Source organism: Notothenia coriiceps, unplaced genomic scaffold, assembly GCF_000735185.1.
Source record: "Notothenia coriiceps isolate Sejong01 unplaced genomic scaffold, NC01 NC01_scaffold00024668, whole genome shotgun sequence".
Taxonomy (NCBI): Eukaryota; Metazoa; Chordata; class Actinopteri; order Perciformes; family Nototheniidae; genus Notothenia; species Notothenia coriiceps.
This window is the reverse complement of record NW_011357369.1, coordinates 346,475-371,771: the sequence shown is the minus strand read 5'-3', so window position 1 is coordinate 371,771 and position 25,297 is coordinate 346,475. Positions and strand designations below refer to the sequence as shown.

General features: G+C 39.6%; 2 protein-coding genes across 2 annotated transcripts; both read left to right on the top strand.

Annotated features, from left to right (window-relative positions):
• The first annotated feature begins 5,737 nt into the window (after window positions 1-5,737).
• LOC104955499 (zinc finger protein 32-like) lies at window positions 5,738-9,349 on the top strand. The gene is made up of 2 exons (XM_010782833.1): window positions 5,738-5,922; window positions 8,174-9,349. Exons 1-2 carry the CDS (start codon window positions 5,757-5,759, stop codon window positions 9,118-9,120), a joined length of 1,113 nt encoding a protein of 370 aa, XP_010781135.1. The 5' UTR covers window positions 5,738-5,756; the 3' UTR covers window positions 9,121-9,349.
• Window positions 9,350-10,697: 1,348 nt separating this feature from the next.
• On the top strand, window positions 10,698-25,256 carry dna2 (DNA replication helicase/nuclease 2). Its single transcript, XM_010782832.1, has 25 exons — window positions 10,698-11,024; window positions 11,708-11,761; window positions 12,146-12,929; window positions 13,039-13,159; window positions 13,429-13,578; window positions 15,021-15,204; window positions 15,315-15,463; window positions 15,656-15,778; window positions 16,178-16,424; window positions 16,860-16,974; window positions 17,353-17,509; window positions 17,656-17,847; window positions 17,953-18,195; window positions 19,342-19,455; window positions 19,565-19,674; window positions 19,920-20,029; window positions 20,133-20,261; window positions 20,713-20,805; window positions 20,973-21,166; window positions 21,732-21,821; window positions 22,036-22,249; window positions 22,665-22,754; window positions 22,837-23,022; window positions 23,165-23,311; window positions 23,705-25,256. Exons 1-25 carry the CDS (start codon window positions 10,995-10,997, stop codon window positions 23,756-23,758), a joined length of 4,080 nt encoding a protein of 1,359 aa, XP_010781134.1. The 5' UTR covers window positions 10,698-10,994; the 3' UTR covers window positions 23,759-25,256.
• Window positions 25,257-25,297: the final 41 nt, after the last annotated feature.

Below are 25,297 nucleotides of genomic sequence, written 5' to 3'. Positions count from 1 at the left end.
ACGGTGATTACTGGGTCAGATGCGTGGCAAAGCTCATAAAGATCACGATACACAACATGATTCACTTCATGAACACTGAAGCTGCAAACTGTAGCCTCAAAGATAATGGTAGGTAAAAAGAAAGCCCTGTGACCTTGCCAGTTTAATCTTGATGATGAGTAGAACCTTGTTTGCCTTTATTCACTTCTGTGTAGATATCCTTGAAAAAATGCACTCACCTTCCACCTCCTCTTACACCAACAACTCAGGGTTGCAGTGGTGAATGTGAAGAGGTAAAACTACATTATTTTTAACACAACCAGTAATCATGGCCATATTTCTTCTTTTAGCATTTTGTCTGTAAGCAAAGTGCAAACTGACATGAAACAAAGGTCATAGATGCGTTGACTTTAACACAGGGCTCCAAAGGACATAAAAAAGGTCACTCATTACTCACAGTGACATAAATACCATCCAAGGTGGGAAGTAAGCAGCCATGCTTCACTTTCAAGGTGTCTTTGCATATAGGTATTGGTGATAACCTTGATGTTTAAAAAATGTATCTTTCTATCATATTATATACACTCGAAGATTATAATATCATGTGAAGTTTCCAGAGCCTTTGTACGCTTTTGTACAGTCATAGTAACAGACTGTCTCCTCATCTCCACCGTATTTAAGGGTAGTTCATTTGCCAACAAAGACAAAAAATGCACAAAGAAAATGTCAAAGATAAATTGAATGATAGATTAAATCATTATAAAGATAATGTTTTAATCATGTATCGCGACAACAGTGCTTAACAGAAGTCATTAGTTTTGGGAAAATGTTAAAAAAGTTGGTGAAAACACAATTTACATTTTCCTTTTCCAACTTGTAGGGAAATGCCTGACCATTTCGGATGGAATTCCAGGTGTCAATCTTAACCTAGAAACTAGTAAATGTACACTGATCGCACAAGACACATCTGACCTGGTTTGAACACCTGAGCATACAGCATGCAAATAAAGAAGACTTGTTAGTGAGTGAGCAGTTTTGCTCAATCAAATTGAGCAGTGGTATAAAACCTACAGGTTTTAAACAAATGTTTGCAAAGCTACATGTGACTCAAGTGATAATAAATCTGTAATATTAAAGAAAACGTGAATGTGTAAATCTGACATGCTGTGTTCAGTCCAGCATGACCATGAGATCTATCTGTGAGCATGATTGATGAGGTTTGTGCTGGGCGCCCTTTTTGTAGTTTATGTGATGATATTCTAATCCACCCATTAATTATAATTAATTCCTAACCTCTGCCACAGATCACACAGACAGACAGACAGACAGACAGACAGACAGACAGCTGCTGCAGGACGCCCCCCTGGCGCTGCTCCGTTTTGATTTTCTTCGTTCGCTTTCTGGGTGACTAAACTTAAATCTGCATCTATTAGGATCTTTCATCTGTGTCAGAGGTTCATTATAATCAGAAGGTCATACCCTTTCCTCATTCACTTTGTATATTGGACATTTTACACACACCTTCTTATACAGCATAGACATTTTTTGACATGCATGGTAGGAAAAACACACATGAAAAAGCTCACATCACATTCTTGTTATTATATTTCTCAACACTGAGATGTAGTTAACTTATTTTACATACTATTTAAAAACACAGTATTAAACCAATTGAATGTTAATTAGAATGGCTTCAGTGGTGAATAGGTATAGTTTTGTATGGTATTCATGGGATTTCTTGGAACTACTCTTTGCAAAATTATAACACGTGTATTGGGCTATGAGATTGTCTTAAACCAATGAAATGCTGTTGGGTTTCGATGGTCATGCTTTTCCATCAAATGAAACCATTTGGATGGTCCAATGTGTTTCACTGCAGCTGAATTATGTGACCCTTTCCGTTTTTGAATATTTCTACTTTTGCTTTTTAGAATGGAGAACACAATACGGAATATTATGATCATGGCGACTATACTTTGAAATCCATATGGTGATCTTTATGTCACAAAAAAACGAATCATCTGACATACTGTATATTTAGACAACAAGGAGACATTTGCAAAAAGAAATTAGAGGTGGAGAATATAAAAAGGTGGAAATTGAGGAAAGAACAGAATTGATTCCTGAAGAAAGAAAAGAGAAAGGTAACGCAAGTCATTTCCAGAATGTGTCGATGGAGAGATTAACCATGAACTGCTCTGACATTTTAAGCCTTTCTCAAAAAGTATTGAAGCTTCCTGGATGACATTTACGTGATGCCATTTTGTTCCTTTGGCTCTATCCAGAGAGCAGACCTGGGATGGTCAGATTTCCTCAGGTCACAATGTCAACAACAATGCTTTCACACTCAGACATATACTCACATGGAAAGAATGATCTGCTTCTGCATTCTGGGCTCATCCTTTTTATCTTTATTTTTGTGGATTTCAGAGTTTGTGTCATTAAACAGCCTGTAGAGACAGAACGGAAACCACAGAACAGCCCCAACTGAACACGAGTCTTAAAAATGAAAGAGAAGAGATTACTGTCAAAGAGAAGGGAAAGTTTGGGGTTCCCTGCTGAAACTGCTACCCCTGCGACCCGACCACGGATAAGCGGGAGAGGATGCACGGATGAATGGAAAAATATGTAATCAGCTAAAAGCACGGCCTCACAGTGTCCGTCTCTCCTTTGCACTTTTTTGAATATTTATTTTCATCTGCATTGCTCTCAATTTCTTGATTGATGCTACAAAGGCAAGACGCTACTTTCCTGATTAAAAGGCAGACATGCACTGAAGGATGCTTCAAGAAGTTTAAATTGCATTTTCACTTAGATGTACAGAAAAATGAAATCAGAGGCAATCAGGAATACAAAGCTCTGACGGGCGACAAAACCTCCTTGTCAAATATAATGATTGCCAATATCAAAGCGAGCACTCTTGCTTGATACATGTTGTCTGATGAACCTCTGTACTGTTGGTTTGGACATAAAACATCTTCAGTTCATAAGAAGTTAAGACTACTGTATATCTTTTTTGTAAAACTATTCTTTCCATGGTCAACAAAATAAAGCTTTACGCTCAGTTTTCAGGGGTTTGAACTGAACTTAAATTACTTCAACTTCAATGACCTTTTTCACCTTTTTCACTTTGATTCTTAACTTCAAAACAATAAGAACAGTGTCTACTTAAAATTACTTAAATCATCTTCACTTTATATTATTTCAGTAAAAAGTTCAGATGCTTTAAGCCGAATATGTAAAGTTAAATGTTTTGCCCTGTGGTTTTGTGAGATGTGTCTTTGATCAATCAAGTCTCTGATACATCTCCATCGAGTGCTGAATGAGCTACACATGACGTGCGTGTTAAATAGCTTCATCACTTAGAAAAGGATCAAATGTGAAACTAGTCAGGCATTCAGGGTGCTTTGTTAATGTATGACGCTAATGAGTCTACACAAAAACTCTCTCTGTCCTTTTCTCTTTGGCTATCTTTCAGTTTGTATTTGACCTTTGTTAGAGGTGCTTGGGGGAAGGGAAACACTAGGGGCCTGTAATAAAGACATTATGCACCAAAGAATGGAAATGAGTGAATAACATTTTGAGTCAATGCAGTAAATATGCAGGACGTCACAATAGTTGACTGTCTATCATCCTCACAGCCAGCAGCAGAGACCATTCCTGCAGCTTCCCCGAGATAACAGAGTTTCAGTGGCAGTGAAGGAATGACAGCTCTGCAGCTGATTCATATCAACTGATTTTAAACGTACGCCAGAGGTCACCTAAAGTCAAACTCTTTATTATTATTGTAAATTATGCAAGCTGCATGTTAGAATCAAAGTATAGCTTGATTGTTTTTTATCATTACTTTTCAATGTCTTTGTAATACAAAGCTGATTTTCTTTTCTTTTTTTTTTAAAGGATTTCAACACCATACTGACAACGTAAGGTACTAAATATGATAAATATCTGTTTAACAACTGTAATAAAGTCACACTGAAATTCTTCATTTTTGGTTCGTATTTTGCAGGTGTTTACATTATAGTCGTTAACAGTGAAGTGTAAACACGCAGGACACACTGTCAGGATGTGCACCATATTCACAAGAGTCCCAGTTGTGAGCATATCATCTATACACTCTTTTCACTTGTTTTCTATTTGACTACATTACATTTCATATTTGAATGTATAGGCTAACAGCTGAGGATCTAACCAGATGCTAAAACCCTTTATTTCTGTGGGGGAAAAGCATTTAAATATATATTAATATTCAGCTGGACTTTCAGAGATAGTTGGAGGTGTGAGCTCTGTGCTGGTGGAAGCATCTGGCATGTCAAGTTTACATGATGGCCGAGCTTGTGTGTGTGTGTGTGTGTGTGTGTGTGTGTGTGTGTGTGTGTGTGTGTGTGTGTGTGTGTGTGTGTGTGTGTTTTGGGGCCCCCATGTTATTGTCTGACACACTGAAACAGAGGACTTTAATCCTCACGTCTAAGCTAACAATACCATGAATGGTATCTCTGGTATTTTTCAAAAGGCTGGCAGGACACAAAGGAAACAGCTAATAGGGAGAAAAAAAAACTTTTTTACATTGCATTGAATTTTTGTAAGAAAACGTTCTTAAATGTAAATGAGTACAATTTAACATATTTTAGGTTGAAATATAATCCTCAACCCTGCATATATAATGACGCTAATTGTTACAACCTAGAGTAAGATATGGATACTGTTTGAGAAGAGCATTTGTTTGGATGACATCATTTTTGTGTACTTAATTTGTCTGGGTACAGCTCTGACAGAAGCAATTATAATTCATAATTCTAACTTGGCTGCATTGGCTTTTAAACGTGTCAAATGTAAGTGCAGCAGTCATTTATATCATAAAGGCAAGTGTGTTTTGTGATTTTTATTCACCTTATATCTTGAAAACCTTCATATCTGCTTCCATCTCCTGGTCAGCCACTGAAACTGCAAATCTAGTAAGTGGTTTTATTTTCCTGAAAGAATTCCTGTTTTTTAAATGTTCACATTAAAAACTGTTCAGTGAATATCCATAAAAACATATTTTACCTGTTTAAAACCTCTGTTGAAAAGACTTTGAGATGTTATATCAGATACTTTGTCGAAAATGATCAACCCTTTTCATTGAGTTTCAGTGTTAGGTTTCATGGCCAGTGGGGGGCAGCACAGCTCCATCCTGCAGAGGGTCCATTGTGTGCCTGAGTTTCTGTCTGCAGTCTGTGTTGCCATGTCCGTTTTTATTATTATTTTCAATGGGGTTTCTTGGTATTAATGCCATATTTAGCAAATGTTTCTATTGAAACACAATGTCCGCTTTACTATTCAGCTCTGCAAAAAGCTCATAAAGCCGCCCACACTAATCAATACAAATTAACATATAAATACACAATGTCAATCTTTCAGTGGTTTTACATGTTAAAAATCCATGAATTGAATTATTAGATGTCGCCTTATAGTAGCTTATACTTCAATAATATAGAGTTGATTAAATTAAAACATGTGGTCCAAGTTGCTTTCCATAGGCCTGCCCTAGAGATTTTAGGCTATTAAGTGGAAACCTAATATTCAATGTCAAATCTGATTCTCCCCAGCTGAATTATTTTAACAAGATTTATTTAAAAATATAAGACAATGTTTTGAGATCTTTAAACCCATATTATTTTAAAGAGGATGAGTGTCTTGACTGACACAACTTTGATTTAGGAATGAGATTGCTGGTTTATCGCCACACCTGGCAACCCAGCCCGCAGCCCGTCTGGAGGTTTTCTGTAACCGCAGAAATGTTTAAAACAGAGAAATTAAAAGCTTTGGTCAATGAGAGACTTAAAGCTGCAGCTGAGGAAATATTCAGCATCTTTGAAACAACTATTAAAGACTATGAGGAGAATGTTTGGTGTTCAAAACAGGAGATCGAGCAACAAAGAAGAAGCCTGGCCGGATGTAAAGGTGAGTGACACTCAGGTGAACTTTGACCTTTAGACAGCTTTAAAACTGAGGGACCTTACTTCTGTTTAAATCAGAGTTACCATTGTTCAAATTTAACAGACCCTGTAATCTTATGGGCCACCCCCTAAATATGGGTCACACAGTAAATAGCGCCATTTTGCATCCCTGAGGGGGAGGGGATGCATAATGGCTGTTACTGGCAACATGTGCCAGTGTGTGTTTGTTGTTGGTACCTTGAAACAAAACGTGGGTCTATTTCATTTTCATTTCATTATCATGTATTATTCTTAATACCATTACAAAATAAATATGTATCAGCAACTTTTCCTCCTTCCTTCTCTTTCTCCCATGATCTCTTATCCTCCTTCTCTTTCTGTATGATTGCTGTTGGGTGAATGGGTGCAATTATTGATCCCAATTTGGGAAGTGTTTGTGTTGCAGCAGCATAAAAAGACATGGCACTGTACAATACAAATAAAATAAATAAAAACAAGAAAGTAGAAAATATACATGTTGAATTTACAAATTAACAATAACAAGATATAAAGGTGTTATATATATGTATATATATATATATATATAAGTATGTGACAGATAGAATATTAAACTGGATATATAAATGTAAAATGTACAGAGAGTTCTCTGCCAGCCCGAGGTGATTTGATGTACAGCGTTATAAACTCCTATTGTAGACACTTTGAAGAGCAGGTTCACAGAGAGCAGATCACAGAGGCTCTAGTCCTGTGCTGGAGGAGACGGGCCATGTCGGCTGCTCATTGCTCATAGAAGCTGGCCAAGAGTGTTCAGGAAGGCTGGGTGAAATGCCTGTGTTTGAGCATTCTCCTCTCTTCTCAAGGCCCTCGCCCGGGCAGCATCCTCTAAGAACAGCTGCATGTGCCGTTCCTGCTGGGCCAGGTTCAGCTCTTGCTGGGCCAGATCTGAGGTGTGCATCTCCCTCAGGACTGTGAGGTGCTCCTCTCCTCGTTTCCTCTTGCCTGGATGACAATAAGATAAGATAATTCAGGTGTTATAGCAGCAACATTAATAAGAATGAAAAAGACAGGACAGGTACAGGTCACACAAGGATATAAGAATAAAATGTATAAACAGAACAACATTAAGGATGAACTAAAGACAGTTCTGGCCCTAGATGATTACAATGATTGTGAAAGTGAATTACATTATGTCCAGCCTGTTGATAATGAATATAAATATATGTATAAATAGGATGTCACACACAATTGTACTAGCTGCAACATTTATAGTGATTCTTGCTACTTTTACTCATACGTTACTTTACTTGTAACAGAGTATTTCCAGTCGTTTTTTTCTTCTTACCTAGAACCACATACGGCGTGCTTTTTTTGCCATTTCTGTAGCTCTGTAAATACTGTTCTGTAAATACTGTAGCTCCTCTGTTTCAAAAATGGTGCTTGATATATGCCACGCTTGGGGATTATCTCGCGCAACAATTGTGACGATTCTCTCTGACCAATCAGCAGTCAAGAGTGTTTACGTCACTAGTTTAGCATATTTTAAACTCGCTTGGATCCTCGACTGAGGAGGGCCAAAATAAAGTAAAAAAGTACCCGTGAGCCGGTACTACCCCTAGTAGAAAAGCAAAAAAGACCGACCCGGACCGGACCAAACCGCACCAAAACCTGCAGTGGAAAAGCGCCATTTGACTTGTCACCTGATAATACCATCTCTTACCCCTCTCTTTTCTCAGGCAGTTTAGAAAAGGGATATCTTTATTAAAAGGTAGTGCTGTCCTGAGCAGGCATGGAAGAAGTACTTCCTGCCTTCAAACTCCTACACAGGTAAAAACTAATAGGTGGCCTTTTGATAGTTCAAAACCCTATCATATTCAGTTTTATATATATACAAAGAAACAGGAAATGAATGAAGGGCTAAAAAAAAGCCAAGCATTTTCTGCCATATTTTTGGGAAAAATCACTTAAATGATTAATTGATTATCTTATTAGTTGTTGATTATGTTTCTGTCCATCATCCAGTCAAGTAGTAGAGTAGGTTTTTTTTTTTAAAAGGTAAAGCATTATTGCACATGTTGTAGTGTTGTGAAAATAAGGCTGCACTAATATGGTTGCTGTTACCATGTTTTCAGACTTAATAATGACATCAAAAAGCAACATTCTTATAGGCTGCTGAAAATCATGTTCATGTACCTCTCTGTTAAAAACAAAAAACCGAAATATTCAATAATCTACTTATTTTCTGTGTTCCCTTTCAGCCCCCCTGCAGCCCTCTGTCCAGGTAAAATACGCTCCCTCAGAGCAGGATCTCTGTGAGAGAAAGATTGACCAGGGTGAGGATGACCAGGAGCCCCTGGAGATCAAAGAGGAGCAGGAGGAGAACCTGAGGTCTGCTCCGGCAGGTGAAAAGCAGCAAAAGGAAGCTGATGCAAAAGCAACAGCGTTCAATATAGTTCATGTGCAAAGCAATGAGGAAGATGGAATTCAGTTCCCACACCAAAACAAAGAAATGGATAATAAAGAAGACAATTTGCCCGGCAGCAGCTCATGTAAACAGGTCAAGAAATCAAAAGCTGAGAAAGAAGACTGTGGTTTATCAGCCAGTGATGTTAACATGAGTGAAACTAGTGAGAATGAATGGAGAGATGGTGGAGGTGTCATCATGAAGGATCCTCAGCACGAGACAGCAGAGAGGCCGTACACCTGCAGCGTTTGCAACAAGACCTTTAGTATTAAATCCATTCTGACTCGCCACATGAAGACACACACAGGAGAGAAACCTTACAGTTGCGGTGTGTGTGGTAAAAGCTTCATCCAGCGCTCTTCCCTTCAGACTCACATGAACTCTCACTCCGGACAGAAGCCGCACACATGCCGTTTCTGTGGCCGAGGGTTCACACAAGTGGGAAACATGAACGCCCACATACGAATCCACACGGGAGAAAAACCTCACAGCTGCACCGACTGTGGTAAAAGTTTTAGAGAGAAGGCAGATCTCATCAAGCACACCATAATTCACACTGGTGAGAAACCTTACACTTGCACTGTTTGTGATATGAAATTCAGTGCTCAGTCTAATCTCACACGACACATGAAGACACATTCAGGGGAAAGGCCGTTTAGCTGCACCGCTTGTGGGAAAAGTTTCATTCGGCGATCCCATTTACTTATTCATATGAAGACACACACAGGAGAGAATATCTAGACGTACTCCATGGTATTTATTTGAGGGAAGGAAATGGATAAGATAAAAACTCACACCATTTTATCCACGTTGTTCCTAATGTGTTGTACTGTAGGATCATGGACTACTAATTATGGAAAAATTAATATAAATGGTCTCATGAAGAAAAATAATTTGTGTTCAGCGCACTTATTTCTCAAACCTCTTTTTGTTAAACTTGTCAAACAAGGTAAAAAGAAGAAGGAAGGAAGTCGGCATTTTAACTGACCTCAAAATGTAATAATGTTGTCTATATTGCCCTAAAGTGTGTTTGTAAATGTTGTATATTTTTTTAATTAAAACAAACAATACTTTTCTCAAACAATTTCAGATTGTCCAATCCCTGATCTGAATTATTTCTAGGGTTAGTTGCGTTGCGCAGTTCAATAAAATAGTGCAAGTAACGCAATGGTGCAAGTAAAATCTAGGAATAAATAAACGATATATGGATAAGATAGACTGTAAAATTAAAAAGTGTACAAAAGAATAAAGGGCTCTTTATTGTATGAACATGTAATTAAAAAAGTGTCCTATACACAGATGAGTATTGCAGTGTTATAAATCAATGCACTAAGCAGAGCTCAGGAGTTGAACAGTCTTATGGCCTGCATGATTAAACTGTCCCTGAGTCTAATCATTGTTTTCCAAAGATAAGAGCACAGGAGGGTGGGACTAATGATCAACTACCTCATAAACTCTGACTGCAACAGCCTTTTTAAAGTCCATATTAAAGACAAACAATGGAATATCAACCAGAACTGTGGAACCTGATCTGGAAAATAAGTTGACCTACCTACAGCACATGAGGTAATACTATACTTTATATACATACCATATACCACATACTCAAATACCTGCCTGAGGAAATAGGGTTTTAAACGCTGCACATTAAAAATAAACAGTACAATACGTATTTTTATGGAGATGCATTATCTTCCAAAAGCCTATTATGCTACAGTAGCATTACTTTGCCAAACGTATGATGCAATACAGGTTGTTAATAGAAAAGGTTTGCAGAAAGGAGCATGTTATCATGTTAATTAACTCTAATTTATAAAGGCACATTAGCTATTAGTTGAAAGTCCGATATTAAAAAAATATGAAAACTATTTGCCTCAATTAAAGATTTTATGGAATTCCCAGTTTGTTTCCTGGAACAAAGTCTTCACTAATAGGAGTTTTGCTTTGTTTTGCTTATTTGCACAACAATAAGGATACAAAATAGGCAACATATGATGGGGGAAAGTTTAATTATAGAGCCAATGATGACGGAAGCCTCATTCAGAGTCCCCTGCTAGACATCTATGCTTGGTTAACAGTGTTGTTTGTCATTTAGTAATAATATAATAATAGTTTTACATTGAATATAGGAACTATGAGTGTGGTCGATAACCTTTTGTTTAATTATTTGACTAAATGTATAACGATTAATAATTAATTTTAGAGTTTGGTTAGGTAACCGTTTTTTTTATTCTGTCTCTGATTAAAAATGTAAGCGGAAGTGCTCTGTCGCCTCTTCCGTTGCGCGAAACTAAAACTTTGGCGCGCCAGACGTTGAAGACAGCTTAAAGACCACCAAGAAGATGGCTGCAAAACATTGAAACAGTCCGGTGGTTGTCACGGAACAGTACCGTAGTTAGTGAAGTCAACACTAACTCACGCAGTCCCCTGCTGTGGAGATGCAGAGAAGTTTAAAGTGTGGTAAAATAGTCTCTGTGTCGTTAGCAGAAGCCGAGGAGGCTCGCCTTCCGTTGACAACACCGTTGATCCGTTCGTTCAAAACATATCGCTAATAAACAGCTTTAGCGAAGAAACGCAGATAAATACAGACACATGGCTGTGTTTAACCAGACACCATGAACAGGACCAAACTGAAGAATACCAAGGTGAGAGTAGAGAAGCATTAACGACCTGTTTATTTCATATGAAAACATGACGAGGAATTCAACAGTAACTCTTAAAAACGCCTCTAATCAGACGGTTAGTTGTAGCAGCTGTCACCGATCATTAGACCTTTTTAGCTCAGTTCTGCTCTGCCTGGTTTGATTGCTGTGTATGAATGCAGCTTGTGTTCCCCCTTTCCAACACTGTAGTGTAAGGAAGTGGTTTGTATATAATGTGCATGAGATCCCCCCGGTGCCCAAAATAATAACAATGAGCTTAAGATGCATTTGTCAAATAATGAGCCTGAATTCAAATGAGACTTATATACAGTAGCCCTTAATACTGAACGTAATAATGAACCTACTGTCGACATTTATCACAAAGATAAAACACCTTATTGACACAGTTAAATACAAACAACAAAATGTATCAGGTTCTTAATTGCCTTTTGGATATACATGTAACTTGCATGTGTTCTGAGTCTTTTCGTGTTCATTTAGACATAAACTGTAAGATTATGACACACCCCTTTTAACTGATGACTTAAACGGAAGCTTATGTGCAGGAAGAGCTTTTCTACAGTCTGAAATGTTGCTTTCATTTCAACCATATGCTCAGTTTGACTAAAAACGAGGGTTAAAAGCACCAGTAAAATATTTCTAAATGTTTGTTTTGTTTCTGTCAGGCGCCAGGAGGGCAGAAGAACATCTTATCTTTCTTCTCCCAAAATCACCAGAAGGTACATTTTATTTTTCGTTAATTGTTTCTTTCTCATCTTTTCAATTTGTTATGATTCCTTTATTTCTATGAGTCAGTACCTTTTCTAAACATTATGTAGACATAAGTGGTTTTAATTGTTGATTATTTGGAAGATGAACAATTTGAGATATCATTAATGTTAATGTGCACATATTAGTCAAATAAAAAACCATAAACTCTATTTTTGTTTTCATGGGCAGTAAATTCTTCTTTTCTCTTAAACACCTTTTTGAAGTTGGTTCTGCTTCACTCTTCTTTTTTTAATGTTCTTTTTTATTGTGCTTTAATGCATTTCTCTTTGATTCACATAAACAGAGAATTCATTATATATTACCATTTACTAATTTGACTGTGTTGCTTTTAGGACGTGTTGTCTTCTGCAAAATTACCCGTCACTGGCACTGCACTTGCCAGGACTGAACCTCAGATCAAAGATGGCCAAACCTCCACGTCAAGACCCCACTCCCCCTTAAAGAGGAGCATCCACTGGGATCTGGAAAACATTCATCCCCTCTCCCCAGATCTCCTCCTCTTTGTCCCCGAGACCCCCGACAGTCAGATCAAGCTCTCGTCCTCTTCATCCAGTGATGGAAGTCGACTGAGCCCCCGGCCCGGCAGAGGTTTGGTGGCGGGTCTGGAGAATCTCGGCCACTTGTCACCCATCTGTCGTAGTCCCAGATCTAAAAGTCAAAGAGCACGGAGAGTCATGGGCGAGGAGGGAGGACACACAAAGAGGGAAGAGGGATGCTCAGTGAAAAGAGTCATCAGCCCTCCTCAAGAGTCTCACAATGCCAAAAGACCAAGAAATGCCAATCCAGCAAAGCCAGTTGGCCCTTTGAGGACACCTCGTTGCCCCGGTGACCAATCAGAGGGCCAGTCTGTCTCTAATGATAAGGGAAAGGTTTTAGAGGAACAGAGAAAACATCAGAAAGAGAGAGATGAAAAGGAGAAAGATACTGGTTTTACTGCGATAACGGGGCAGAAAGCAAATGGAAACCTACACACTCGTCCGGATAAAGATACTCACACTCTTTCCTGCTCACCTGCGATGCAGAGAAGTGAAGAGCCGGGAGAGTTTGACCTTAAAAGGGCAGCACGGACATCCAATGGAGACGACCCGACATCATCTGATCAGCAGCAGGCTGGAGGTAAGCTGATAGAGTTCTAATGGATCAATAGTTTATCAATACAGTGTCGTTGCAAAATTACTATTTAGCTAGTTTCTATGATAAGGTTTTATGATAATTTTTTGAACAGGGGAAAATCCAGGAATGACGTCAAGCGGTCCTTTGGAAGAGATGGTGGACGACAGCTGGTTTGATGACCTGATGGACTATAAGGAAGGTCTTGTCATAGAGGAGAAATCCAAAAAACCACGGTAAGAAACACACTGGCTGCAGAGGGGGAAGAGCATGCAACACACGGGGACTATATGCAGGTTTAAGAACTTGATTTTGTGACAGATAAGATGGTGAAAAGCTGTTTTAGTAAATCCTTTTAGTAACCTCACAGGAAAGTGAGTTTGTAACTGGAAAGTTTCCAAGGATACAAGAAATTATTCTTCAGGTGTGTCTTAGTTTTTTTGGGAAATGATGCATGACGATTTCAAAAAAACTTATCTGATATACATCCTGTCTGCTCATACAGTAAGGTGCCAGACCATGTGATTCTTTCTGGAGGACTTAACAACCGCTACTGGGTGTTAGATGTGGAGGAGAAGCCTGGCAAAAAAACCCTGACCATCACATGCTTCAAATCTCAACATCCAACTGAGACGTGTCTGCTGAAAGACGGATGGTAGGGCTCTCTGTTCTTCTGTCTGTTAACACTGTTGTTGCTATGTTGCAAGACTGTCCATCAGTTGTATGAAGTGTTCAGTCCTTTATGTGTCACTAACTTCTTCATGAGTTGATGTGATGCAATGTTCCCTGCTGAAGTCTTTGCAACATTTAAAAGTGCAGCAAGAAGTGTGCGGCCCCACCTCTATGGGCCCCACGCAAAGTAGCCCATTGTGTGTGTTGTTGTAAAAGACACCCTGAGCAATTGTATTTGAATTGCATTTCAAACCACCTTCAAAGGTGGTTTTGATCTGCAGTGCTAAAATCAATCTTGACCTGTTAGTCTAGAAAAGGCCAAATCCTTTTTTCACCGTATCGTAAATCGCTTCTTCCCTGCCCAGGTGCAGCCCAGATGTTTGGAGGAATCACTTACTTCTCAACTTTATTATAGACAGTATTTCTGTATATTTGCTTCTATGTCTTCATTATGCATATTTGTGTGTCTCTTTATATCTGTATAAAGTAGGGGTGCACCGAATGGGAAATTCTTGGCCGAAACCGATACCGAAAATAGGAAACAGTTGGCCGAAAACCGAATGCCGAAAGGCCGTAAATGATTAATAGAAATATATATATATAATGTATACATTTTTTACCAATGTTGTTCAGCTACCTGATTATGGAAAAAGACATGATTATGGCAAAACTTAACTTAAATAGTAATCACTATTATGGGTCCATAAAACATTTATTCAGCACTTTTGAATGCATACAGTACATTAATTCCAAGTCCAGTGCATTTTCTCTGTAGGATAACTACAACAAAGTGCATTCAGAACAAAGCCNAGAGTAGACATGTAGAACTAGATAAGCTTATGATAAGCCAGCCTTGTCTACTTATTAAGGAAAAGTGGGAGGTTCTTTTGAATGAACATTAGCTTCTCTGCTTTATCAGCCATAAGTCTGTTCCTCTTCTCATCAAGCACATGAGAGGCAGCGCTGAACAGTCTCTCGCTGTCAGTGCTTGTGCTTTGATCTTACTCCGCATATTTGTCCGGGTGTTTTGATTTCAAGTGGTGGAGTAATCCCGAAGTGGTGAAAGTCTTTGCAGTTACACCCCCTCTAGAAATGTCAGCTGAACACGTTTTACAAATCGCAATCCGCGCCTCTTTCTCTGATATTTTTAAATATCTCCAAGCGCCAGACATGTTGGCTGTGAGCCAGCCGCGAGCATGGTCGCGCACCGTGCTTGTCGCCGCGTTTTGATTACGTCATCACAACAACACGTTAGCTTACCAACGTAACCCTGTTCCCTGACATTCGGTGATATTTTTTCGGTGCTAAAACCCTTTCGGCCGAAAGCCGAAAGAGCCTTTTTAACCATTTTCGGCCGATAATTTTCGGCGGCCGAATATTCGGTGCATCCCTAGTATAAAGTAATAACTTGTTGTGTGTTTGCAGGGAGATGACCCCAGTGTGTTGTGGGGATGTGGTGCATCTGGAGGGGGTCTCTGACGGGGGCTCCTGGGTGGTGGGCAGGGAGCAGGGCTTCCTGGTTTTACTGCCTGACAGCCTTATCTCAGGCACCAGCATCTCGAGCTCCATCCGCTGCATGAGGCGAGCAGTACTGGCAGACATGTTCAAGGTAAGAGGATTCACTAACTATATCATCACTACCTGTGCTTTCATGTTTTTTGGACAGTACACTTACCACAATACCTCCTGCTCTCTCGTTTTCTCTCTCCCTTGATGTAGACTTTTGACGGTGGCTCCAAACAGATGCTGAATGGCACCATTGTCCATGAGGTCTTCCAGAGGGCAGCTAGAGCTAAAGACTTTTCATTGGAGACACTGACTAAAATGGCAGACCAAGCCCTATGCAGTCCTCAGTACCTGGTAGATATGTAAGTGGTTCGGTTGTACCCAATAGGCTGCTGCAGACCTTTTTCTGTGTGAAATTATAACATTTGTTGTTTTATTAAAAAACCTAACCATTAACTAAATAACATCAAAAAGGTGCTTTCCGTATTTCACTTGTTGAAATTTGTTTCTGTCTTGCTCAGTTATTTTTTTGTCTGTCATCTTTTTGTCTGTAGGTACAGTTTGGGTGTGAGTCAAGAAGAGATGAAGCAGGAACTGCATGAGTATCTGCCCTCACTGGAGCGTTGGGCAAAGCAGTACCTCAGCTCTTCATCGCCAAAAGCCATCAGCATCAAAATGTATACACACACGCACACACACACACACACACACACACACACACACACACACACACACACACACACTTTTGGGCCATTCAATATTGTTTAATCTGCCAAATATTTTCTAAATTACTTTTTTTATTCTAGAGAAATGTTGATTCAAGCTGATATCTTTTAAATATCTTGTTTTGTCAGTCCAAGTATTTTAAATATTCAGTTTAATATGACATAAAACTGAGAAAATCAGGCAATTAACATCATTTAGAGGTTGTAGTGTTTTTCTGCCATTTTTGTATTCAATAATTACTATAACAAGAAAACGACTATTCAAATATTCTTTATCGAAAGCCTTATTGATTGCTACTAAGGATTCGTCACTTTAAAGAGATGATAATCTGCCTCTTTCAATCACCTCAGCCCTAGCAACAGCAAAGCTCCAGGCAGATGTCAGGACTCGGCGATGGTTGTCACGGTAGCAGAGCTGGCAGATATAGAGGAGAATGTGTGGTCACCCAGGTTTGGTCTGAAAGGGAAAATCGACGTGACGGCACGGGTACGAATCCAAAAACCAGGAAGTGGTAGTTACAGAAGGCTGGAGGAGAAGACCATCCCCCTGGAGCTGAAAACTGGGAAAGAGTCAAACTCCATAGAGCATCGCAGTCAGGTTGGTGTTATCTCTAGATTACTTTTAACTTTGTTAGGATCGACTGATATGAAGGAATCTTGATTCTGTAAACATCTTTATGTTGAAAGCAGAAGTGCAGGACCGTATACAATATGTATGTTTCTAATATAAACATACAGGATATACAAAATAGTTATAATTGCACTGTTTCTATTATATTCTGTTTCTATTATATTCTGTTTCTATTATATTCTGTTTCTATTATATTCTGTTTCTATTATATTCTGTTTCTATTATATTCTGTTTACTTGCACTATTATCTGTTTTATTGTGTTGCACTGTTGGAGGAGCCTGTGACCTAAGATTGTCATTGTCATAACTACACTGTAGCTATGTACGTATGACCAATAAAAGCCTTGAAACCTTGAAAACCTTGAATAAGTCTTTTGTATGTGTGTGTGTGTGTGTGTGTAGGTGATTCTTTACACTCTGATGAGCTTGGAGAGATACAATTCTGAAGCTGGCTTCCTGCTCTACCTGAAGACTGGCAACCTGCACCCTGTGGTGGCCGGCCACATGGACCGCAGAGGTACGGTCCACACACACGTTTACAACCTGCCCAACACCAGCTGTTTACAATAATGTTAAAACATCTTTCTATTTCATTAATTATTGTACAATCCTTTCTTAAATGTATGATTGTATTCTCTCTAGGGGTGTCACAATGAATATGTATGTATCATATATTCATCACTTAATCAAATCATTATTTGTGTGTGGAGCGTTGGAAGAAGCAAACAGGAAATGATTTAAGAGTGCCATGATATTTTTAAACGATATTATCATACGTGTATTATTTTACCACCACAACCTTAATTTACAATCACATTTTGTTTGCTTGAAATGATGATTAATCCACAGCAGCATCTCCTTCATCACCTTTTATGCTGAACTCTGTTTGTCTCAGAGCTGCTGAAGCTGAGGAACACTTTGGTTCATCACATTCACAACTGTGTGAAGAAAGAGGCGAAGCGGAGCCGTTTGACTCGACTTCCTGACATCCTGACCGACAGGCAAACCTGCCAGTACTGTCCTCAGCAGAGAAACTGTGCTTTATATGAAAGGTAAGCTTTCTTTCTCATTATTCTCACAACTTCCTGTCTTATTGCCCATTTCCTCCTTCTCTACTTCTTCCTGTATTGGATTGCATCTATCTTTGTGTATTTCTAATTGTGCGACTGAACTTAAACTGTCCTCTCTCTACCTTCAGGTCTCTTGACGGCAGCTCTGCAGACGACTGTGAGGACCTTGTGCGTGACTTCCTCCAGAAGGAGACGGGTCACCTGATCCCACCTCATCTAAGCTATTTTTCCCACTGGCTGCTGCTCTGCTGCCTTGAGGCTGGCACCATGGAGGCCAAGAACGGCAGAAAGCGTGTGTGGCTTGAGAAGCCTGAGGAGAGGTAAAAAGACATGTAAACACTTCCATTACAATCAACACCTGCCTTAAAACCATACTGTATTCTACTTAATATGCATCCTTTGCTTTTTCCGCTCTGTTTTTCCAGTGAGAAGAATGGGAGCTGTGTGGGGAATGTGCAGCTGAGCGGCCCGGTGACCGTGCGGTCTGAAGGGGTTTTCCTCCATAGCTTCCAGAGAAGCAGCGCAGTGCCACAGAAGGGTTTGGCCAGCAGCGGGTTGGCCAGCGGAGATCGTATCGTTGTTAGCGACCAGGAAGGTCGTCTGGTTGGTTTAGCAACAGGATACCTGTGTGAGGTCAGCAGGACATCGATCAGCTGCACTCTGGACAGGTGAAAACAAACCCTCATAAAGAGATTAAGTCCCACCCCTTCTGTGGGAGAAAACTATTTACTTCTCTCCATCAGTGGTTGCGTTAGACTTTTTCGTTGTCGGACAGGATCGTAACATTTCCGTCATAATCCATTATTACCCGTCATTTTATTTTTCATGTTTAATGATGAGAGATATTTAATATTTATGTTTGGGTAAAAAGAAAAAGATGAACTGAGACACCGACCGTGCGGTCACTTTTCATGTCAAAACGAATATGAATGATTTATTTTTCCTCGCCACCTGCTTGTTCCTCTGCTGCTGGCTGAACGTCGTCAGTTTTAGTCTTACTGGCTTGTCCTTCATCCTCCACCGCATCAATCCCTCTTTTCTCACCTCGTTTATCCACACCATCACAATTACTGGGCTTATTAAAAAAGCTTCGGACACTCAGCTGCCGTGACATTTTGCGATTGCTATAGCCGGTTAAACAACGAGGTAATCAACGAGGTCAAATACAAGCACTAGACATATCTGCTTATTATGCACACACTCGCCACCAACTGGACAAGGGTGTGAATGACTAAATAATAGTTACAGTAGATCGCCCTCAGTCGACCTGGCCACTAAGGATGTAATACAAGTGGCCGCTGGTGGACATTTTGGCGCTCTTCCGAGTTGTGTTCTAATCTGTCAAAATGACGGACTGCTTTCAGATTTTTCCGTCATTCTTGGAAAAATTCCGTCATAGACGGAAAATATTCGGTTAACGCGACCTCTGCTCTCCATCGACTCTGGATTGTGTGAAGCTTACTTGTCTAATCTGTAGGCCAGCAAAAAACAGAAAAATGCTTTGAAGATGCTGTGTGGTGGGATGCACTACCAACACAGCAAAGAACCCAGATTTCAGTTTTTATAAGCTCCAAAACACAAAGTTTAAGGGCATTTCTGCCCTTATTTGCATAATCTGGTGCTAATTGATTTCCCTTGGGCGCAGATTCGAATATTTGTCCGTTCTCGCTCTCTCTAAACATGTTTGCTGAAGTATATTTCAACCAAAGATGGACTATAGGACAGTCAATAGTTGGACTTTTCCTTTACAATCTGCTCATTTCAAAGTCAATAACCTGATGAACACCTGTTTTGCTGTTCATTGTGTTTACTAGAGACCTGTCTAAGTTCAGTGGTGTGTTGTTTCGATTGGACGCTGATGAAGGTGTGGTGGGTCTCAGCACTCACCTCACCAATCTCTCCAGACTGATGGTAAACAGTGAGGACAGGTAGGCACAGCAAAATGCAACAATGCAAAGTTATCATGGCATAGTCTGTATGTAGGAAATGAACTTGGTGACATTGAAGATGATGGCGTACTGCATTTTATATTTGCAGTGATCGTCTGAGGGAGCTTGTCGTTGACCTTCGTCCTCCAGAGTTTATTTCCAACCTCAGCTCTGTTCTGCCAAGAGAGTCCAAGGACACTGTGGCCAACATCCTCAAAGGTGAGACAGATATTCTGTAACCTGCTCTGTTCTTCCACGCTGCCTGTCTCATTATTTATTACATTTAGCTTTACTTTCAGTTATTGTAGGGTAACCATTTATTCCCAAAAACTGCACAGTTATAGTTTCATACTTTTTAAGTTGAACCTTTTCTAACATTTAATAAATTATGAATGACTTTCTTACATGAAGACAATAGAGAATGCCTGTCGGTTCAATGGATGCATTTGTGTGATTGTGTGTAGGTCTCAACAAACCCCAGAAGCAGGCCATGAAGAAGGTGTTGTTATCTAAAGACTACACGCTGATCGTCGGCATGCCAGGCACGGGCAAAACCACAACCATCTGCACCCTGGTAAACTCCTAACCACAACCTGTAAACTGAGACGGAAAGGATCTCCTTCCCAGTGAGAACAGAGCTCTTACTCTCTCTTCTCCACCTCTCTGTACTTTTTCAGGTTCGCATCCTTCACGCGTGTGGGTTCAGCGTGTTGCTGACCAGCTACACCCACTCTGCTGTTGACAACATCCTGCTGAAGTTAAAGCGTTTCCGTGTTGGATTTCTGCGTCTTGGGCAAGGGCTGAAGGTGGGCTGTTTGACATCTGTTATTCAGTAAAGTACGAAAAATAGGTCAAAATTAACTTGACCTTATCGTCATGGTGTCAAGGAAAGATGTGAAGGACAATTCATAAGGACTTCAGAATAAGGCAACCAAGGTGCTAAGAGATTCTGACCCGACAAGTCTACGTACATTTGCGGAAAGTGGATTTTAATGACGTGAGTCTGACATGGAGATGCAACAAGACATTGTGGGATCGCATTATCCCCCTTTTTTTTGTTAAGGATTGGTGAAGTATACTCCATGCTAAATGCCATTAGGAAATAATACAAACCGCTCTCATCATGGCTGCCACTAAAGATGCTGCTTGGTCATTTCATCCTAAGCAAAAAACAGTGTTGAATCGCAGCCTGCAACTCTTTATTTAGAACCCTCTGGCTTGCTCTGATTGTTCTCTTGTTTCTGCTGCGCTCTCCAGGTTCATCCAGACATCCTGCCTTACACAGAGGAAAGTGCGAGAAAGAAGGGAGTTAAATCTCTGTCTGAGTTGGAGCAGCTTTATAACAAGGAGGTGAGGAGTTTGTTTATAGAATATTTTTACAATTTCTTCTTTGCAACAGCTTTAACTGACTTTATGTAAACATCATAATACAAAAAAAAAAAGCTCTTCCATAAAGTGAGTTATTCTTTTTACCATTCATAACAATCCTGTCTCTCTATCTGTGTCTTTCTGTCTAGCTGGTAGTGGCAACCACCTGTATGGGCATCAAGCATCCCATATTCACACGTCGGCGGTTTGATTTCTGCATCATAGACGAGGCTTCACAGATCAGCCAGCCGATCTGTCTGGGACCGCTGCTCTACGCCAAGAGATTCGTCCTGGTTGGAGATCACCAACAGCTGCCACCAATAGTGCAAAATCAGGAGGCCAGGTAAAGTGTGTGCATGTAAAACAATACAAAAATACTGTGTTAATAACATTTATTTAAGTTAGGAGTGTCAAACTCAATTTCATCGCGGGCCACATTCCCATAAAGGTTGCACTCAAAGGGCCGGTTGTAACTATATAAATGGATTATATTACATTATTGCCTCTGAATTTGATTATTATCGGATAGGATAATAACTTAGTAATTAACTACGTCTGAAAGCAGAAGTCCAGGGCAAATAATTGCAAGTCTCTTCAGCACACATGTCACAAAACGAGATGCATTGTGGGACATGTCGTTTATGGGCAACGTGCTTCTGTAAAGTGGCATGTAACCGTATAATAAACGTATTATATTCTTTGCAAGCTCTTGCGGGGCCGCATAAAATGAAGTCGCGGGCCGGATTTGGCCCCCGGGCCTTGAGTTTGACACCCCTGATTTAAGTTATTTGTCTTTTATAAAGTTAAAACATGAGAAATGTTTTGACATTAAGTTAAGGTCAAGCTTCAACATGTGAGTTTGGGAGTTAATATAAACAACAGTTTTACTTTTCTTTCTTTTCCTCCAGGTCACTTGGCATGGATGAAAGTCTATTTAAACGACTTGAGCTCCATGATGAAGCAGTGGTCCAACTCAATGTACAGTACCGGATGAATAGGTACAAATGCAATCACAGACAACAATGCTTGCTTCAATAATATGTTCCTGTTTATTTGTTGTGAATATAATTTGATTTTAAGATAAACTGGTAATGCTTGCTTTAGCATTGAAAAGAAAATATTAATCTGACAACTTTAGAAACACATGGCAAAAGTGACAAACAAACAATCCCACAATAATCAACAGTGTGTGTGTGCGCTCTGTGTTTCCAGGCAGATCATGTCTCTCAGTAACTCCCTGATGTATGAGGGCCGTCTGGAGTGTGGATCAGAGAGGACGGCCTCGTCCCTGCTCACTCTGCCCTTCCTGCTGTCCGTCCAATCAGAGCTCAGTGCGTACGCTGAGACTCATCCAGAGCTCGACCTGGCTTGGATACAAAACACGTTGCTGCCCAGCCACCCTGTCTGCTTCCTGGATTGCTCCATGGTGCGTGGAATATACAGTGCACGTCAAGCAGAAGCTATTGATATTTCACAAGAATATTTAAGCTTTTAATAAAGGTGCTAGTTAGTTTTAATTTGTCTAAAGCTTCTGTGAATGTCATGCAGCATACAAATGACTTCTGTTACGATAGTCAAGCATCTTCCATCGAGATAGTTTTGTACTCAAATGTTTGGATGCGCCTTAAAGAGGTTTTCATAGACACATTTGGCTATTTTTTGTAAACGCAACAATAAAGCCTTGATTTGTTCTGCTTCTTGGTAAAGGTCAAGCTGCTTTGACTGTAAAATAAAGTAATTTACATGAAACAATATTGCTCTTTTTAATAGGGCTGTTATCGTGAGAAAAAGAACCAAGGTGTGCTAATCAACATCTTGTTTTTCTCCACTGCTTAATGTAGGTGCCAGCACTGGAGTCTGTGGAGCAGGGAGGCGTCAGCAACCACACCGAGGCGGCTCTCATTCACAAGCTGCTGTCACTGCTCATAAAGGTACATCAGTTTCCCAAGTGGTGCTCAAGTTTTGATACGGCTAGTTATCTTGCTAACCCCTGGATATTTAACTTTTCTCCAGGCGGGTTGTAAGCCCAGTGATATTGGTGTGATCGCCCCCTACAGACAGCAGCTTAAGAGTATCTCTGCTCTGCTGCTGTCCCCTGCGTTCGCCGGTGTGGAGGTGAATACAGTCGACAGATACCAAGGACGAGACAAAAGTCTGATCGTTTTTTCTTTTGTCAGGAGCACTTCAGAGGATGGAAATGTAAGTGCTTCTCACTCCATTTCCCTTTTTTTAACTTTTTTTCCTCTTCTCTGTGCCACAAAATGTGCATCAGTCGACAAGCATATGAACAGGAGAGAAGTATCTGAATGATAACCTCTATCTGCTGCCTCTCCTTTCCTAGTTAGGAGAGCTGTTGAAGGACTGGCGTCGCCTGAACGTAGCCATCACCAGGGCGAAACACAAGCTGCTGATGGTGGGCTCGATCTCAACGCTGCGACGCTACGCACCTGTGGAGAAACTCCTCAACCATCTCCAGCAAGAGAACATGATATCCTTTATTAACATAATACATGGATATTTAATTACTCTACAATGAAGCTACTGTTAGCATTAGCGCTAATACATGGATTCCAAAAATTGCAACATTTAGTCAGTGCTGTAAATTAGAATTAAGCCTAATTGCTGGCCGGCTTATTGAAGTGTCCAAAAGTGACACCAATTCAATAAAAAAATGGATCAGGATTTTTTTTAAATGGCCAATCTGTTTCTGAATATTTTAGAATCGGTAGGTTTTAAAAATCTACATATACGTACATTTTTTATGCCAGATGTTTAGTTTTATAATAATACATGTATCAATACATTTGGCCACATTTCCTCTTTGTTGTTGTTGTCGATGTATTTTGTGTCTACACAATGTTTTCCTGAACCTTTACTTCACGTTATCCAGCTCCCTCCAGCAGCCCACATGGCTTTACAAAGCATGTCCCTGTGAAAGAGTCTCTGAAGACATGGTGGTGTTTTCAGAGCGCCGATGTGTCTCAGTGGAGCAGCCTGTCGCTGTGGATCAACTCAACAGGGCAGAGGTTGAATGCCAATCTGCAAATGCACTCAATGACCTGGAGGCTGAGATCAGTTGTCAACAATTCAAAACCTACTTATAGCTACACTGTCAATATTTGAAACAAAAATAACATTCCACTAAAAGTTTAACAATGTATAACCGATACATTAATCAACACACTAGGACAAGCTGAGGAAACCAGGCTTTTTAATTAGTCTCTATTGCCTAAAGCACTTGGAAACTCTGGTGTCTTTGTTGTATACCATTTTTTAAATATTGAAGCATTTTGTGTCGATAAATGTTCCGTTTTGGCTCTAAACATTCATACTGATACAAGTAGAAGGGAAATAGCAAGACCTCATAGAGACTTTTAGACTTCAGCTGTAATTCTTTGCTGATTCCTTTAAAAATACAATATACGCTAAGAGTACTCCAATATCAAGTGTGTCAATATTTAATGTCTATGGTGTGAAACAAGGTACTTTTAAAATAGCTAAAGAGTAGAGCATCTGTAACATGGTGGAAAAGTTCAAATGTATTGAACTGAAACTGTTTGGATGACTTTACGGTGCATCAAACCTCAACTAGGACTGATCAGGATTCATAGACTCAGATATTGGTGTTCAAATACCTCCGTCAATACACTGTGACAATAATTAAGACTTCATTGTCGGTACTTTCTCTAAACTTTTCCACACACAACACAGTAATTCATTCTTAATGTGAACAGGACCGAACATCTTACAGTTCATCAGTCAGATAAGCTCAGATATGTCAACTAATCCGTTAACTGAAACGCGGTCTGGAGGAGGAAAAACTAGACTGAAAAATAGTGAAGCTACATCACACAAATATATTAAGATGAGTCATTTTCAGTCCTAAATGAAACATTTTGCTGTCATTTCTTATTTTGTGGTGGTCACTGGACTTTATTCACACTTGATGAGAAATATTGCATCAACAGTACTCTGTTTTATTCTGTGAATAGACTTAACTGGACTTGAAGTATAAATAACAAACTGATATAAATCAATAATCATTATTTAGTCTTTATCGAGCAGCTTTAAATGTTATACTGTTTTATAGAAAGAGCTTATTTTAGTCAATTCCTTTGTGTTCATCTGAATGCAAACCTAATGCTGCGAAACTTTACAAAGGAAACTGCCTGGTACCATGACAACCAGAAAACCTCAAGGAGTGTGTAGGAAATCACAATGTAATGTTCATATGTAACCTGATGCTGACAAACTCTGAAGATTCAACTGATGACAGATTTTTTTAATACATATTATTAGAGCAAGTCAGAGAACATCCCGACCCAAGCCAACTGTGATTCTACCGTTGATCTGTTTTTCACCCAATACACCCTCTGATTTTACGTGTTCTCACTGTTTTTTTACTTTTTTAATTTTGTAAATAAAGAAAATAAATACTATCAAAGTGTGAATTGTTTTTTCAATCCTGTCAGAT

Bases quoted from the DNA above. Each gene is read 5' to 3' on its own strand.
- dna2 (XM_010782832.1), top strand. From the start codon at position 10,995: ATGAACAGGACCAAACTGAAGAATACCAAG. The intron at 15,205-15,314 runs GTAAGAGGATTC...CCCTTGATGTAG, and splicing joins TACTGGCAGACATGTTCAAG to ACTTTTGACGGTGGCTCCAA. The intron at 16,975-17,352 runs GTACGGTCCACA...TGTTTGTCTCAG, and splicing joins CGGCCACATGGACCGCAGAG to AGCTGCTGAAGCTGAGGAAC.
- LOC104955499 (XM_010782833.1), top strand. From the start codon at position 5,757: ATGTTTAAAACAGAGAAATTAAAAGCTTTGGTCAATGAGAGACTTAAA. The intron at 5,923-8,173 runs GTGAGTGACACT...GTTCCCTTTCAG, and splicing joins AAGCCTGGCCGGATGTAAAG to CCCCCCTGCAGCCCTCTGTC.